The following is a 14,941-nucleotide window of genomic DNA, read 5'->3' as shown; positions in this document are numbered from 1 at the left end:
CAGAGAAGCCTGGAGGGCTCTAGTGCATGGGGTAGCAAAAGAGCCAGACATGACTTAGAAACTGTAAAGCAACAACATAGCCTTGGAACACTGTTTACTCCACACATGTAGACACTTAGGACTCATGTTCAGACATCTTCAGGAATCAAGTCAGAGCAGAACTGAAATCTTGCACTTGTGGGAAGCTAGGGAAAACCTAAGTCTCTGCCTGACCTCTGGCAGTTGTTTTCCTGCCTCTCCCAATTTAAGCTCCAAAGGCTGGAAATTATAATCTAACAATTATCTCATTCAAAGAGTTTAACATGACTGAGCACACATGCATGCAATAGACTTCCCCCTCATGTATCAGTTCAGTTCAGTTCAGTCGCTCAGTCGTCTCCGACTCTTTGCGACCCCACGAATGGCAGCATGCCAGACCTCCCTGTCCATCACCAGCTCCTGGAGTTTACTCAAACTCATGCCCATCGAGTCGGTGATGCCATCCAGCCATCTCATCCTCTGTTGTCCCCTTCTCCTCCTGCCCCCAATCCCTCCAAGCATCAGGGTCTTTTCCAATGAGTCAGCTCTTCACATGAGGTGGCCAAAGTATTGGAGATTCAGCTTCAGCATCAGTCCTTCCAATGAACACCCAGGACTGATCTCCTTTAGGGTGGACTGGTTGGATCTCCTTGCAGCCCAAGGGACTCTCAAGAGTCTTCTCCAACACCATAGTTCAAAAGCATCAATTTTTTGGCACTCAGCTTTCTTCACAGTCCAACTCTCACATGCATACATGACCACTGGAAAAACCATAGCCTTGATTAGATGGATCTTTGTTGGCAAAGTAATGTCTCTGCTTTTTAATATGCTATCTAGGTTGGTCATAACTTTCCTTCCAAGGAGTAAGCATCTTTTAAGTATAATTTCCTCCGAAGGCTGGAAATTATAATTGAATGATTATCTCTTTCTAATAGACTTCCCCACATGTCGGTAACAGCTTAAAGCTCTGAACTGTGGATTGTTTTGAGGGTTGAGGAGGCACTGACTATGTTTTCTGCTGTCTGGGCCTCTCCACCTGAAAAGCCATTTACTCAATCTATATGTTGCTGCTGCTGCTGCTGCTAAGTTACTCCAGTCGTGTCCGACTCTATGTGACCCCACAGATGGCAGCCCGCCAGGCTCCGCTGTCCGTGGGATTCCCCAGGCAAGAACACCGAGTGGGTTGCCATTTCCCTCTCCAGTGCATGAAAGTGAAAAGTGAAAGTGAAGTCGCTCAGTCATGTCCGACTCTTCGCGACGCCATGGATTGCAGCCTACCAGGCTCCTCCGTCCATGGGATTTTCCAGGAAAGAGTACTGGAATGGGGTGTCATTGCCTTCTCCAAATCCGTATGCTACCAATGCACAATTGAAAGTGGAATTTTTTCCTTTTTAAAAAAAATTATTTATTTTTAAGTGAAGGATAATTGCTTTACAGTATTACATTGTTTTCTACCAAACATCAGTGTAATCAGCCATAGGTTTACCCATGTCCCTTCCCACTTGAACATGCCTCCCACCTCCTTCCCCATCCCACCTTTCTAGGTTGTTACCAAGTCCTCGTTTGAGTTCCCTAAGTCAAACAGCAAATTCCCATTGGCTGTTTATTTTACATATGGTAATGTATTTTCCATGTCACTCTCTCCATACCTCCTACCGTCTCCTTCTTCCTTCCACCCAAGCCATGCCCATAAGTCTGTTCTCAATGTCTGTGTCTCCATTGCTGCTCTGCAAATAGGTTCATCAGTATCATCCTTCTAGATTCATAAATGTGTTAGCATATAACAATTATTTTCTTTCTGACTTATTTCACTCTGTATAATAGGCTCTAGGTTCATCCACCTCATTAGCACTGACTCAAATGTGTTCCTTTTTATGGCTGAGTAATATTCCATTGTAATATATGTACCACAGGGAAGTGGAATTTGTAAAAAAAAAAAAAAATTAAATATTTAGAGATAAATTTAACACAATCTGTGCAAGACTTATACAGTTAAAACTACAGTATTTTACTGATAAGATTTTTTTTAATCTAAATAAAAGGAGAGCTATATCATGTTCTTTGACAGAAAGACTGAATACAGATAGGTTGTTAACTCTCTCCAAATTCATGGATAGATTCAATGCAATCCCAGTCAAAATCCCAAAAGAAATTGAAAAGCTGACTCTAAAATGTATAGGGGGGGAATTCCCTGGTGGTCCAGTGACTAAGACCCAGCACTCCCTGGATTTGATCCCCGATCTGGAAACAAGATCCCACATGCAGCAGCTGAAGAGTTTACATGCCACAGCTGAAAAAAACCCCACATGCTGCAAGGAAGACCAAAGAGGCTATGTGCCACAAATAAGACCTGGTGCAGCCAAATTAAAAAAAAAAATGTACAGGGAAGTGCAAAAACCATAATGATAAAGATTTAATTTACTAAGAAGACATACAATTTAAAACACATATGTATCAAATAAAATATACTAAAAATATAAACAGCAAAAACTGATAGAATACAGAAAGATATTGGTAAATTGACTGTTACAATGGGAGATTTCTGATATATTCCTTTAAATTATTGAAAAGACAGGAAAAGCTTGACTTTTAACCTTCTAAATAATGTATGTGTGTGAGAGAGACAAGCAAGACCTGTATCCCAAAACAGGAGAAAATACATTTTCCACACACACCAGACACATAAAGTTTTCAGATACTATACCAAAAAGAAAACCTCAACAGATTTTAAGAAATAAGAGCATTATTATTGTGCTGGTATATGTTATGAAGGGCTTCCCTGGTGGCTCAGATGGTAAAGAATCTGCCTGCAATGCAGGAAACCTGGGTTTGATCCCTGGGTTGGGAAAATTCCATGGAGAAGAATGGCAACCCACTCCAGTATTCTTGCCTAGAGAATTCCAGGAACAGAGGAGCCTGATGAGCTACAGTCCATGGAGTCACAAAGAGTCAGATACTGAGAAACTATCACTTTCACTTTCTTACTTTTGAAAATACAAGGGGAAGGTATGATAAACAATTCCCCCAAATCATTCATTTATAGAATTCTTATTTCCTCCACTTTTCTTTAGTTCACAGAATGCTTATTAATATACCTAGGGACTTTCCTTTTTAAAGAATTCACAGTCACCCTTATAAATGTTTATTCTTGCTTGTGTTGAGGCTTTTTTCTTGACCCACTGGCTTTTATCCTACAGGCTTTAGAAGCTTGCAAAGATGCTGGCTTGGTGAAATCCCTTGGAGTATCCAATTTTAACCGTAGGCAGCTGGAGCTCATTCTGAACAAACCGGGACTTAAGTATAAGCCAGTCAGCAACCAGGTATGGCACTGACAAGGGAAGGGAGGTAAGGGGGGTGCGGGGGTTGGGAATGTGAGAAAATCAATTACTCAACAGAGGAATCCTGGATTAGGAGTCAGAAAGCCTTGAGGTCACTTTATATACATATCTCATCATTATGTCCTGGGCAAGTCAATTTACGTCTCTTAAGAAGCACGATTAGAAACTTCGAGTCCAGGGGAAAGTAACCCAAAATTTTCTGAAGAAAGCTATTGAGGGGGAACAAAACCTACAAGATATTGACATCCACAGTATTTAAAATAATGTAAGAGCAGCACAAATGACTCAGTGGTGAAGAATCCACCTGCCAATGCAAGAGATTTGGGTTTGATCCCTGGGTGGGGAAGATCCCTGGGAGAAGTAAATGACAACCCACTCCAGTGTTCTTACCTGGAAAGTTTTCAAGGACAGAGGAGCCTGGTGGACTACAGTCCATTGGGTTGCAAAGAGTTGGACATGAGTGAGCAACTGAGTATGCACACATGCAAGATTAACCCAAGGACAACCTACAAATAAATAGAAAATAAGAGATATCAGGCTTCCCTGATTGTTTAGTAGTTAACAATCCACCTGCCAATGCAGGGTTCATGGGTTTAATCCCTGGTCTGGGAAGATTCCACATGCCTTGGAACAACTAAGCCTATGCCCCCAACTACTGAATCCCTCGCACCTAGAGCCCCTGCTCTGCAACAAGAGAAGCCATTGTAATGAGAAGCCTGTGCACTGCAACAAAGAGTAGCTCCCATTCACTCCAAATGGGGAAAGCCTGTGCATCAGTGGAGACCTAGAACAGTCTAAAATAAACAAGAAATATCTTAGAAACAATCTCAAATAAAATAAAAGCCTAATGTAAACTAATGACAAAACAATTTATTTTTCAGTAATGTGGAGAAAACTGATAGTTGTATAATAACAAATATAGATCTTTGCCTCATGTTATACTTCAAAGTGTCCCTTTGAGCAGGAGCTAGAGACAAAGCAGGAAATTATTTGTGAATACTACAAAAGAATTTTAGTTATCTGCATCTATGGATAGAAAGGGAAGTCATGGGAAAATTATAAGGAATACCAATACATATAATAGTATAAAAGTGTTAAATCCTAAAAATATTAAAATCAGAGAGCAAAGAAAATTAGATGATTATATTTTAAAAATATAATAAGGATTCTTCAATATATGCATGTCAATGTGATACACTATATTAACAAATTAAAAGATAAAAACCATATGATAATCTCAATAGGTGCAGAAAAAGCCTTTGACAAAATTCAGTACCCATTTATAATGAAAACTCCTCAAAAAATGGGCAAAGAGGAACCTACCTCAACATAATTAAGGGCATATATGATAAGTCCACAGCAAACATTATTCTAAATGGTGAAAAACTAAGGTCAGGAACAAGGCAAGGGTGTCCACTCTCACCATCATTATTCAACATAGTTTTGGAAGTCCTAGTTACAGCAATCAGAGATGAAAAAGAAATAAAAGGCATACAGGTCAGAAAAGAAGTAAAGCTTTCACTGTTTGCAGATGACATGATACATACATAGAAAACCCTAAAGATACTATCAGAAAATTACTAAAGCTAATCAATGAATTTACCAAACTCGCAGGATACCAAATCAATACACTGAAATCACTTGCATTCCCATATACTAGCAATGAAAAACCAGGAAGAGAAATTAAGACAACAATTCCATTCACCATTGCAACAAAAAGAATAAAATCTAGGAATAAACCTAAGGAGACAGAAGAACTGTATACAGAAAACTACAAGACACTGATGAAAGAAATCAAAGATGACATAAACAGGTGGAGAGATAGTCTATGTTCCTGGGTAGGAAGAATCAATATTGTGAAAATGAGTGTACTACCAAGTGCAATCTACAGATTCAATGTGATCCCTATCAAATTGCCAATGGCGTTTTTCAGAGAACTAGAACAAAAAAATTCACAATTCATATGGAAACACAAAAGGCCCAGAATAGCCAAAGCAGTCTTGAGAAAGAATAATGGAGCTTGAGGAATCAATCTTCCTGATTTCAGATTATACTACAAAGCTACAGTCATCAACACAGTATGGTACTGACACAAAAACAGAAATATAGACCAATGGAACAAGATAGAAAGCCCAGAAATAAACCCATGCACCTATGGGTACCTTATTTTTTTACAAAGAATATACAAGAATATTCTTGTAATTTTTTACAAGAATACACAATAGGGAAACAATATATAAAAACACCCTTTTCAATAAGTGGTGCTGGGAAAACTGGACAGCTGCATGTAAAAGAATGAAATTAGGAACACTTCCCAACACCATACACAAAGAAAAACACAAAATGGATTAAAGATCTAAATGTAAGACTAGAAACTATAAAACTCTTAGAGGAAAACATAGGCAGAACATTGGATGACATAAATCAAAGCAAAATCCTCTATGACCCATCTCCTAGAGTAATGGAAATAAAAACAAAAGTAAACAAGTGGAATCTGGTTAAACTTAAAAGCTTTTGCACAGCAAAGGAAACTATAAGCAAAGTGAATAGACAACGTACAGAATGGAAGAAAATAATAGCAAATGAAACAACTGACAAAGGATTAATTTTCAAAATATACAAGCAGTTCACACAAAACTCAATACCAGAAAAACAAATAGCCCAATCAAAAAGTGGGAAAAAGACCTAAACATACATTTCTCCAAAGAAGACATACAGATGACTAACAAACACATGAAGAGATGCTCAACATTGATCATTGTTAGAGAAATGCAAATCAAAACTACAATGAGCTGTCAACTGCCACCAGTCAGAATGGCCATCATCAAAAAGTCTACAAACAATAAATGCTAGAGAAGGTGTGGAGAAAAGGGAATGCTCTTGCACTGTTGGTGGGAATGTAAATTGATATAGACACTATGGAAGATGGTATGGAGAAGCCTTAAAAAATTAGGAGTAAAACCACCATATGACCCAACAATCCCACTCCCATGCATATATCCTGAGGAAACCAAAATTGAAAAAGATACATGTACCCCAATGTTCACTGAAGCACTATTTACAAGAGCTAGAACATGGAAGCAACCTAGATGTCCATCGACAGATGAATGGATAAGGAAGTTGTGGTACATATACACAATGGAATATTACTTAGCCATAAAAAAGAATGCATTTGAGTCAGTTCTAATGAGGTGGATGAACCTAGAGCCTATTATATAGAGTGAAGTAAATCAAAAAGAGAAAGATAACTATCGTATACTAACGCATATATACAGAAACTAGGGAGATGGTACCGAAGAATTTATTTGCAGGGCAGCAATAGAGAAACAGACATAGAGAACAGACTTACAGACATGGGAAGAGGGGAGGAAAGGATGAGGTGTGTGGAGAGAGTAACATGGAAACTTACATTACCATATATAAAATAGATAGCCAATGGGAATTTGCTATATGTCTCAGGAAACTAAAGCTGGGTCTCTGTATCAATCTGGAGGGGTGGGATGGGGAGGAAGATGGGAGAGTTTCAAGAGGGAGGGGATATGTGTATACCTATGCCTGATTCATGTTGAGGTTTGACAGAAAACAACGAAATTCTGTAAAGCAATTAACCTTCAATTTAAAAAAAATTTTTAAAAAGTATTCTTGCTGAAAATTGTTTAAGAACTGAAAAAAAATATATAATAGTAAGAGGAGGTAATATCCATATGTGTTAAAAACCTAAAAAATATCAATGAAAAAATCTATGAGAAAAAATACTATGACTCAAAAGAAATGAACAGAAATTCACAGATGACAAATTGCAAGACTGGTAAACATCTGAAAAATGTTTAGCTGCACTATTAATTACAGAAATGTAAATTTAAGTGAAATTTTATATTATGTATCAAATTCACAAAGTTTTTGTTTTATTTTTTAGTATTATGTTCCATGTAAGCAGGTGATGGAATACTGGTAAATTGATTCAACTTTACTGAAAAGCAATTTTGCAATAAGTAGCAGGAGCCTTAAAAAATGTTCAGTTTTCAATTTCTAGAAATCTATCCCTGTGGGGGGGAAAAATCAGAACACCCACATATGTCTGTTTATCACAGCACTGTTTATCATGGCAAAAAAAAAAAAAAAAGGAAACAACATAAATAAGAAAAATTCAAGGAATGTTTAAATAAATTTTAAAACATTCATAGTATGTAAACTCTCAACAAAAGATGTTGTTGAATCACTTTTGAAAAAAAGAGATATGGCCATGATACTAAGTGGAAAGGCTAGGATGCATGAAGGTGATTACATTATTTAAAAAGTTCAAATATTGGAAAGAAATATATTCAAATGCTAACTGTGGCTATCTCTGGCTGTGAATTTTACAAGTAAATTCTGTTCTCCTCTTTATGCTTTTCTGTATTTTTCAAGTCTTCTGCAGTGAGCATATATTACTCTTATAATCACAACAAAATACTATAATCCACCTTGTTAAATGGGGAAATGATATCCTCATCCCTCCACTTCATAAAACCTTAAGAAGCTGCACTGAAAAATGTTCTTGAATATGGTAAATATTCACATATTGGGATGATGGTGGACTTGTTGGTTGAATTCATTGTTTTTAGAAACTCAAAATAGTTCATAACAGCAAAATGAATTATTACCTACATCAGGACAGTAACCCACAGCTAAATAGAAGTGTTGCCATATTTAGAAGTACCACTTCCAAACTGACACTTCAGCTAGTGCTGTATCAGAAGCTGTCAGGAACAGAGCAACAAACGTTGCCTCCCTCACTGATCTCAACCCAATCCTTTATTTCTAACCAATCCCCTCTGCAGCATATCCTTCCTGCACTCCTAAGAACAATATTTTGTTATAAAAATGTTGAAATGACAAGCAGCTTTCTTCTTACAAATGCACGGAGACAGGTGGTGACTTTTGACCTGAGAATGGAAAAGAATGAAAATTTGACAGTGTGTTTTCTCATGCCAAGCAGGCATACATTGATACATTGATCTGTCGGCATGAGACTGTTGATTAACTTTACAAATGTTTCCTGAAAGAGAAGCAAGGTGTGTAGGAAGACCATAGCCTGAACCTATTCATGTGTTTTGTGCTGTTTGAATATGTCAAATACTGGCACAGAACATATGAATAGAGCTGGCACAAATCAGAGTGCAGGTCCCCTGGCCACCAGCCACCATCCTGTGCCCTGGTAGGACCGTCTCTTCTCCAGAGATAAAAAATGAGCAGCTTTCAACCCAGGAATACAATGAGCATAATGCAGTCCTTGGGCTTCCCAGCTGGCTTAGTGGTAAAGAATCTTCCTACGAATGCAGAGCTGTAGGAGACATGAGTTTGATCCCTGGGTTGGGAAGATCCCTTGGAGAAGCAATCTTCTCCGAGAAGATTAAGAGAAATGGCAATGCACTCCAGTATTCTTGCCTAGAAAATCCCATAGGCAGAGGAGCCTGATGGGCTATAGTCCATGGAGACAGAGTGGACACATTTCATATACAAGGGATACATATCTGAAGGTCTTGCATAATTCAAAATTAACATATTTCAAAACTAACTTTCCCGATATTGTTATTGTTGAGTCGCTGAGTTGCCTCCAACTCTTTTGAGACCCCACGGACTGTAGCCTGCCAGGCTCCTCTATCCATGGGATTATCCCAGCAAGAATACTGGAATCTGTTGCTATTTCCTGCTCCAGAGAATTTTCCCACCAGTCCAAATCTAACATAACATTTGCAAATGTTTGTACTTTTCATTGACGTTATGAACAAACTGACACAGAATATAAGTTTACTCTGTACTCATTCTCAGAGTCTGAGCAATCCAAGTTTCCCTGTGGCATTCACCTGGAGTAACATCCCTCTGGGCTCTGCTCCTGGCTTAGACAGTCTGAAAGTCTTCCTAGTGTCAAGCGGTGCTCTCCCAGCCCAATTCAAAGGGAACTGTGGATCTCTCTCAAGCGGTTTCATTTCATACACAGTTCCAACACATGACTAGGAACAAAGGAAAGAAGGAAGGTAAGGAGGGACAGAGGGAAGGAAAGGAGAAAGGAAGGAAAAAGGAAAATTTCCAAATTCTTCCATTTTTCCTGATCTTATTCACTGTACCTAAGTCACAGATGTCCTGACACAGAAATTAGTAAATATTTGTTGAGTGTCTTCCACAATGAAGAGAAAATTCAGTGCAGTTTTTCATGGAAAGACAGAAGAGGTTGGAGTTAATTAGTGAAAGGACTTTTGCTAGTCATGGATTCTGTCCAGCTTCTTATCTTTACCTTGTGAGATTCTGATATCTATCTAAAACTACAGCATTACCAAAGACTGTTGTAAATACATATGCCATATACACATGTGAATATACATATTTAGGCCAAAGACAGGTAACAGGACTCCAACCTGATTAGAAAGGAGTCTCTGTGGGGAAAACTAAATGTGTTTGGAGCAAGCAGGCAGGCATGAAATTAAGGAATTCATACTTAGTCTTTAAGCAATGGAGTGACATGATTTAAAATGTGTTTGGAAACATTAGTGTGCCAATAAGATGAAAAATGGAAAAGATATTAAAGGGGAGAGTGATGCTGGGAGTGGGAGAGGATAAGGGAAAGAAACAGACCACCCTTCATATCCCTGGATGCAAATATGGAAGATCCACTGTAGTACACCATTTCATAGATGGACTTAAGCATCTGAAGATTTTCGTGTTTGCTGGGGGGTGTTCTGGAACCAATCCTACATAGATACCTAGGGTCTACTGTACTATGGACACTATGTGTCACTTTTTAGAATGAAGAAATGTTCCTAAATGGGGCGTTGGGGGAAAGTGTCTTAGGGAAAAGTAGAGATCAAGATAATGAAGGGGCAAACTCAACATTAGTAAAACCAAGGTCATGCAATCAAATCCCATTTCCTGACAAATAGAAGGGGAAAAAGTTGAAGCAGTTTTCTTGGGCTCCAAAATCACTGTGGACAGTGACTACAGCCATGAAATTAAAAGAAGCTTGCTTCTTGGAGAGAAAGTTATGACAAACTTAGATAGCATATTTAAAAACAGAGACATCACTGCTGATAAAAATATGTATAGTCAAAGCTACGGTTTTTCCAGTAGTCATGTATGGATGTGAGAGTTGGACCATAAAGATGGGGAGTGCCAAAGAACTGATGCTTTTGAAATGTGGTGCTGGAGAAGACTCTTGAGAGTCCTGACAACAGCAGAGATCAAACCAGCCAATCCTAAAGGAAATCAACCCTGAATATTCATTGGAAGGACTGATGCTGAAGATGAAGCTCCAATACTTTGGCCTCCCAATGGGAAGAGCTGACTCATTGGAAAAGACCCTGATTCTGGGCAAGATTAAGGGCAAGAGGAGAAGAGTGCAACAGGGGATGAGATGGTTAGACAGCATCACCGATTCAATGGACATGAATTTGAGCAAACTCTGGGAGATAGCGAAGGACAGGGAAGCTTGGCATGCTGAAGTCCAAGGGGTCTGCACAAACAGTCGGACACAACTTAGCAAACAACAACAAAAGGGAAAGAAGAAATAGGAGAAACTGATAGGGGTAAAAAAAAAAAAGGTTGTCAAATTAGATAAAGGAAAGAAAACTCACCTCTAAGACCTCTGGTACCTTTCTACTTTATCAATAGCATTTTCTTGTGCCTTCTAGAAATGTAACTTGTCAAGTATTTAATATTCCAGGTAGTGAAAATAATAATTACATACTTATAATATTTTCATTAAGCCTTTGTTGATTTTAATTAAAAAGAAAAGAAACACATAGGTAAAAAACTACCATAGTGTTTAAGAAGAAACTTAGAGAAGAACTTTTGTTGACACAAATGTTTTTAGTGCAGGAATGTTGTCAATAAGATACAGAAAATGAAGGTAGGCCTACATTTACTGCTGTAAAGAACTCTCCACCAAGAAGAGAAAATACATCTCTAAATTTACTTTTATACACACTCTATCTCTTGTGAAAATATTCTTAAGTGTTTGATAGTGAGGGATAGAGGGCTTTTGCAACATGTCACTTCTATTTACCAAGACTGTAGTGTGAACTAGAGACTATGTGTCTGTTAGGGAAAATTATATTTGCTAGAATATTTACTATAAATCACCAAGTCCATTCACTTATAGCTTTAAAGTATGATAGCTGTAAAAATTGAATTTGTCTCCCAGCTATTTTATGGTTAACTCATAGATAGTGACCTCACTAATCTGGTTTTACTTCACCTCACTCATATATAAACAACGTAAACTTCTTTTTTTGGAAAAACATTTAAGATCTGCCTCGCTATCCATATTACTTTGCAATCAATTTTGTTGAATTATTAAAATCTATATAAGATTGCATTCATCCACAAGTCCTTAATTTTGTGCTCTGCTCTCCAACCACATAGGTTGAGTGCCATCCATATTTCACCCAGCCAAAACTCTTGAAATTTTGCCAACAACACGACATTGTCATTATTGCATACAGCCCTTTGGGAACCTCTAGAAATCCATCCTGGTAAGTAATGCAGTTTATCTCCTCAGTAAGTATATTTCCTTTGGAATATTAGGCTAATGTAAATTGCTTGATTGAAATGACTATTCATCTGTGTGATCTTAAGGAAGTAACAATCTCTTCAAGTCAATCTTCACATATGCAAATTACAGCTAACAAAACCTTCCTCACTGAGGTGTTGTAATAATCACTTAGACTCTACCTATGAAATTGCCTACCAGTACCTTGACTATGATTTTGGAGAAGGAAATGGCAACCCACTCAAGTATTCTTGCCTGGAGAATCCCTTGGTTGGAGGAGCCTGGTAGGCTACAGTCCACAGGGTCGCAAAGAGTCGGACATGACTGAGTGACTTCACTTTCACCTTGATTATTACCTGCCAAAGTAATATTCAGTCATATTCTGAAATTTTTGAATTTTTTAAATCTCTGTATTCAGTGGCAATACTTCTACTGTGATCTCTTCCACAGACTTAAGTAGGAAATTTTCCACTCTGATTTCAAGAGTTGTGCTTCTCCTTCAGTCTTCTTGACTTTCCCTGTGTGCCTACTTCCAACCCCATTCTCTCTATAAGTTCCACCAAAGAAATATTAGTATTATTTACCCTCTGGAAAAGCAGGCCTCCCAGGTGGTGCTAGTAGTAAAGAACTGTCTGCCAATGCAGAAGATACATGAGATGGGGATTCAGTCATTGGGTCAGGAAGATCCCCTGGAGGAGGAAATGGCAACCTACTCCAGTATTCTTGCCTGGGAAATTCCATGGACAGAGGAGCCTAGTAGGCTACAGTCTAAGGGACCTCAAAAATTTGGACATGACAGCACTATGGAAGAGACAGGTCTATGAATCTGCCTGTCTTGATCTTCCCATACTAAGCACTAGTCTTCTGAATACTCTGCATTCAAAGAACTCAGGTGACCTGAGTGTTTTGGATAACTTACCAGGTGAAAGTGGGGGGGGGGGTGGGCGTGTCAGAGGAGGAGGGTGATTGGTTAACCACTGGTTCTCACTCAGTTCAGTTCAGTCACTTAGTTGTGTCTGACTCTTTGCGACCCCATGAACCACAGCATGCCAGGCCTCCCTGTCCATCACCAACTCCCAGAGTTTACCCAAACTCATGTCCATTGAGTTGGTGATGCCATCTAACCATCTCATCCTCTGTTGTCCCCTTCTCCTCCTGCCTTCAATCTTTCCCAACATCAGGGTCTTTTCAAATGAGTCAGCTCTTAGCATCAGGTGGCCAAAGTATTGGAGTTTCAGCTTCAACATCAGTCCTTCCAGTGAACACTTAGGACTGATTTCCTTTAGCATGGACTGGTTGGATCTCCTTGCAGTTCAAGGGACTCTCAAGAGTCTTCTCCAACACCACAGTTCAAAAGCATCAATTCTTCTGTGCTCAGCTTTCTTTACAGTCCAATTCTCACATCCATACATGACTACTGGAAAAACCATAGCCTTGATCAGATGGACCTTTGTTGACAAAGTGATGTCTCTGCTTTTTAGTATGCTATCTAGGTTGGTCATAACTTTCCTTCCAAGGAGTAAGCATCTTTTAATTTCATTACTTGGCCTAAATATGATACATGTCTTGATTTCTTTTTTTTTTTTTTTTTAGGGTGAATGTATCTTCCCCACCTTTGCTAAAGGATCCATTTCTAAATGCACTGGGGAAAAAGTACAATAAAACAGCAGCTCAAGTTGTTTTGCGTTTCAACATTCAGCGAGGAGTGGTTGTCATTCCTAAAAGTTTTAACCCTGAAAGGATCAAAGAAAACTTTCAAGTAAGAGAACTGCTTCTGGAAATGTAAAAAGCAGTGTTTTGTTTTGTTTTTAAAAAAAGAATTTTCTGTTCAGATCAATAAGAAAGCTGCAATGACCACATATGTTATTTATACTAACTCCTCAACCCATTCTACCCATGTCTGGATTTAATTTAACTGAATTTGTGACAGTTCCTCGTAACTCAGGGATTGTGCTTCTTTGCAATCTAGCTCCTTTATTTCTTCTATTTCCTGACCTATTGACTCTTGACACAACCTTCTCCCTTCTCTGTCAGCACAGCAGGAATAGAAAGTATAAAATTTGAAATTCATAATAGTCAACTTTCCACCTTCTTTTTTTATTTTTATTTTTTTCATTTATTTTTATTAGTTGGAGGCTAATTACTTTACAATTTTTGTCATACATTGACATGAATCAGCCATGGATTTACATGTATTCCCCATCCCGATCCCCCTTCCCGCCTACCTCTCCATCCCATCCCTCTGGGTCTTCCCAGTGCACCAGGCCCGAGCACTTGTCTCATGCATCCAACCTGGGCTGGTGATCTGTTTCACCCTAGATAATATACATGTTTCGATGCTGTTCTCTCGAAACATCCCACCCTCGCCTTCTCTCCACGGAGTCCAAAAGTTTGTTCTGTACATCTGTGTCTCTTTTTCTGTTTTGCATAAGGGTTATCATTACCATCTTTCTAAATTCCATATATATGTTAGTATACTGTATTGGTCTTTATCTTTCTGGCTTACTTCACTCTGTATAATGGGCTCCAGTTTCATCCATCTCATTAGAACTGATTCAAAGGAATTCTTTTTAATGGCTGAGTAATATTCCATGGTGTATATGTACCATAGCTTCCTTATGCATTCATCTGCTGATGGGCATCTAGGTTGCTTCCATGTCCTGGCTATTATAAACAGTGCTGCGATGAACATTGGGGTGCACGTGTCTCTTTCAGATCTGGTTTCCTCAGTGTGTATGCCCAGAAGTGGGATTGCTAGCTTATATGGCAGTTCTATTTCCAGTTTTTAAAGGAATCTCCACACTGTTCTCCATAGAGGCTGTACTAGTTTGCATTCCCACCAACAGTGTAAGAGGGTTCCCTTTTCTCCACACCCTCTCCAGCATTTATTGCTTGCAGACTTTTGGATAGCAGCCATCCTGACTGGCGTGTAATAGTACCTCATTGTGGTTTTGATTTGCATTTCTCTGATGATGAGTGATGTTGAGCATCTTTTCATGTGTTTGTTAGCCATCTGAATGTCTTCTTTGGAGAAATGTCTGTTTAGTTCTTTGGCCCATTT

General features: G+C 38.6%; 1 protein-coding gene across 1 annotated transcript in view; it reads left to right on the top strand.

The window, feature by feature from the left end:
* The window catches only part of AKR1D1 (aldo-keto reductase family 1 member D1), a 59,825-nt gene that overhangs the window by 28,860 nt on the left and 16,024 nt on the right, over positions 1-14,941 (top strand). The window contains exons 5-7 of the mRNA XM_020886165.2: positions 3,216-3,338; positions 11,754-11,863; positions 13,474-13,639. Coding sequence (XP_020741824.1) covers positions 3,216-3,338; positions 11,754-11,863; positions 13,474-13,639 — 399 coding nt within the window. The remainder of the gene's footprint in view (positions 1-3,215; positions 3,339-11,753; positions 11,864-13,473; positions 13,640-14,941) is intronic.

The sequence above is a fragment of the Odocoileus virginianus genome, chromosome 1 (genome assembly GCF_023699985.2).
Source record: "Odocoileus virginianus isolate 20LAN1187 ecotype Illinois chromosome 1, Ovbor_1.2, whole genome shotgun sequence".
NCBI classification, from domain to species: domain Eukaryota; kingdom Metazoa; phylum Chordata; class Mammalia; order Artiodactyla; family Cervidae; genus Odocoileus; species Odocoileus virginianus.
Note: the sequence above shows the minus strand (reverse complement) of the source record. Positions and strands in the feature narration are given on the sequence as shown.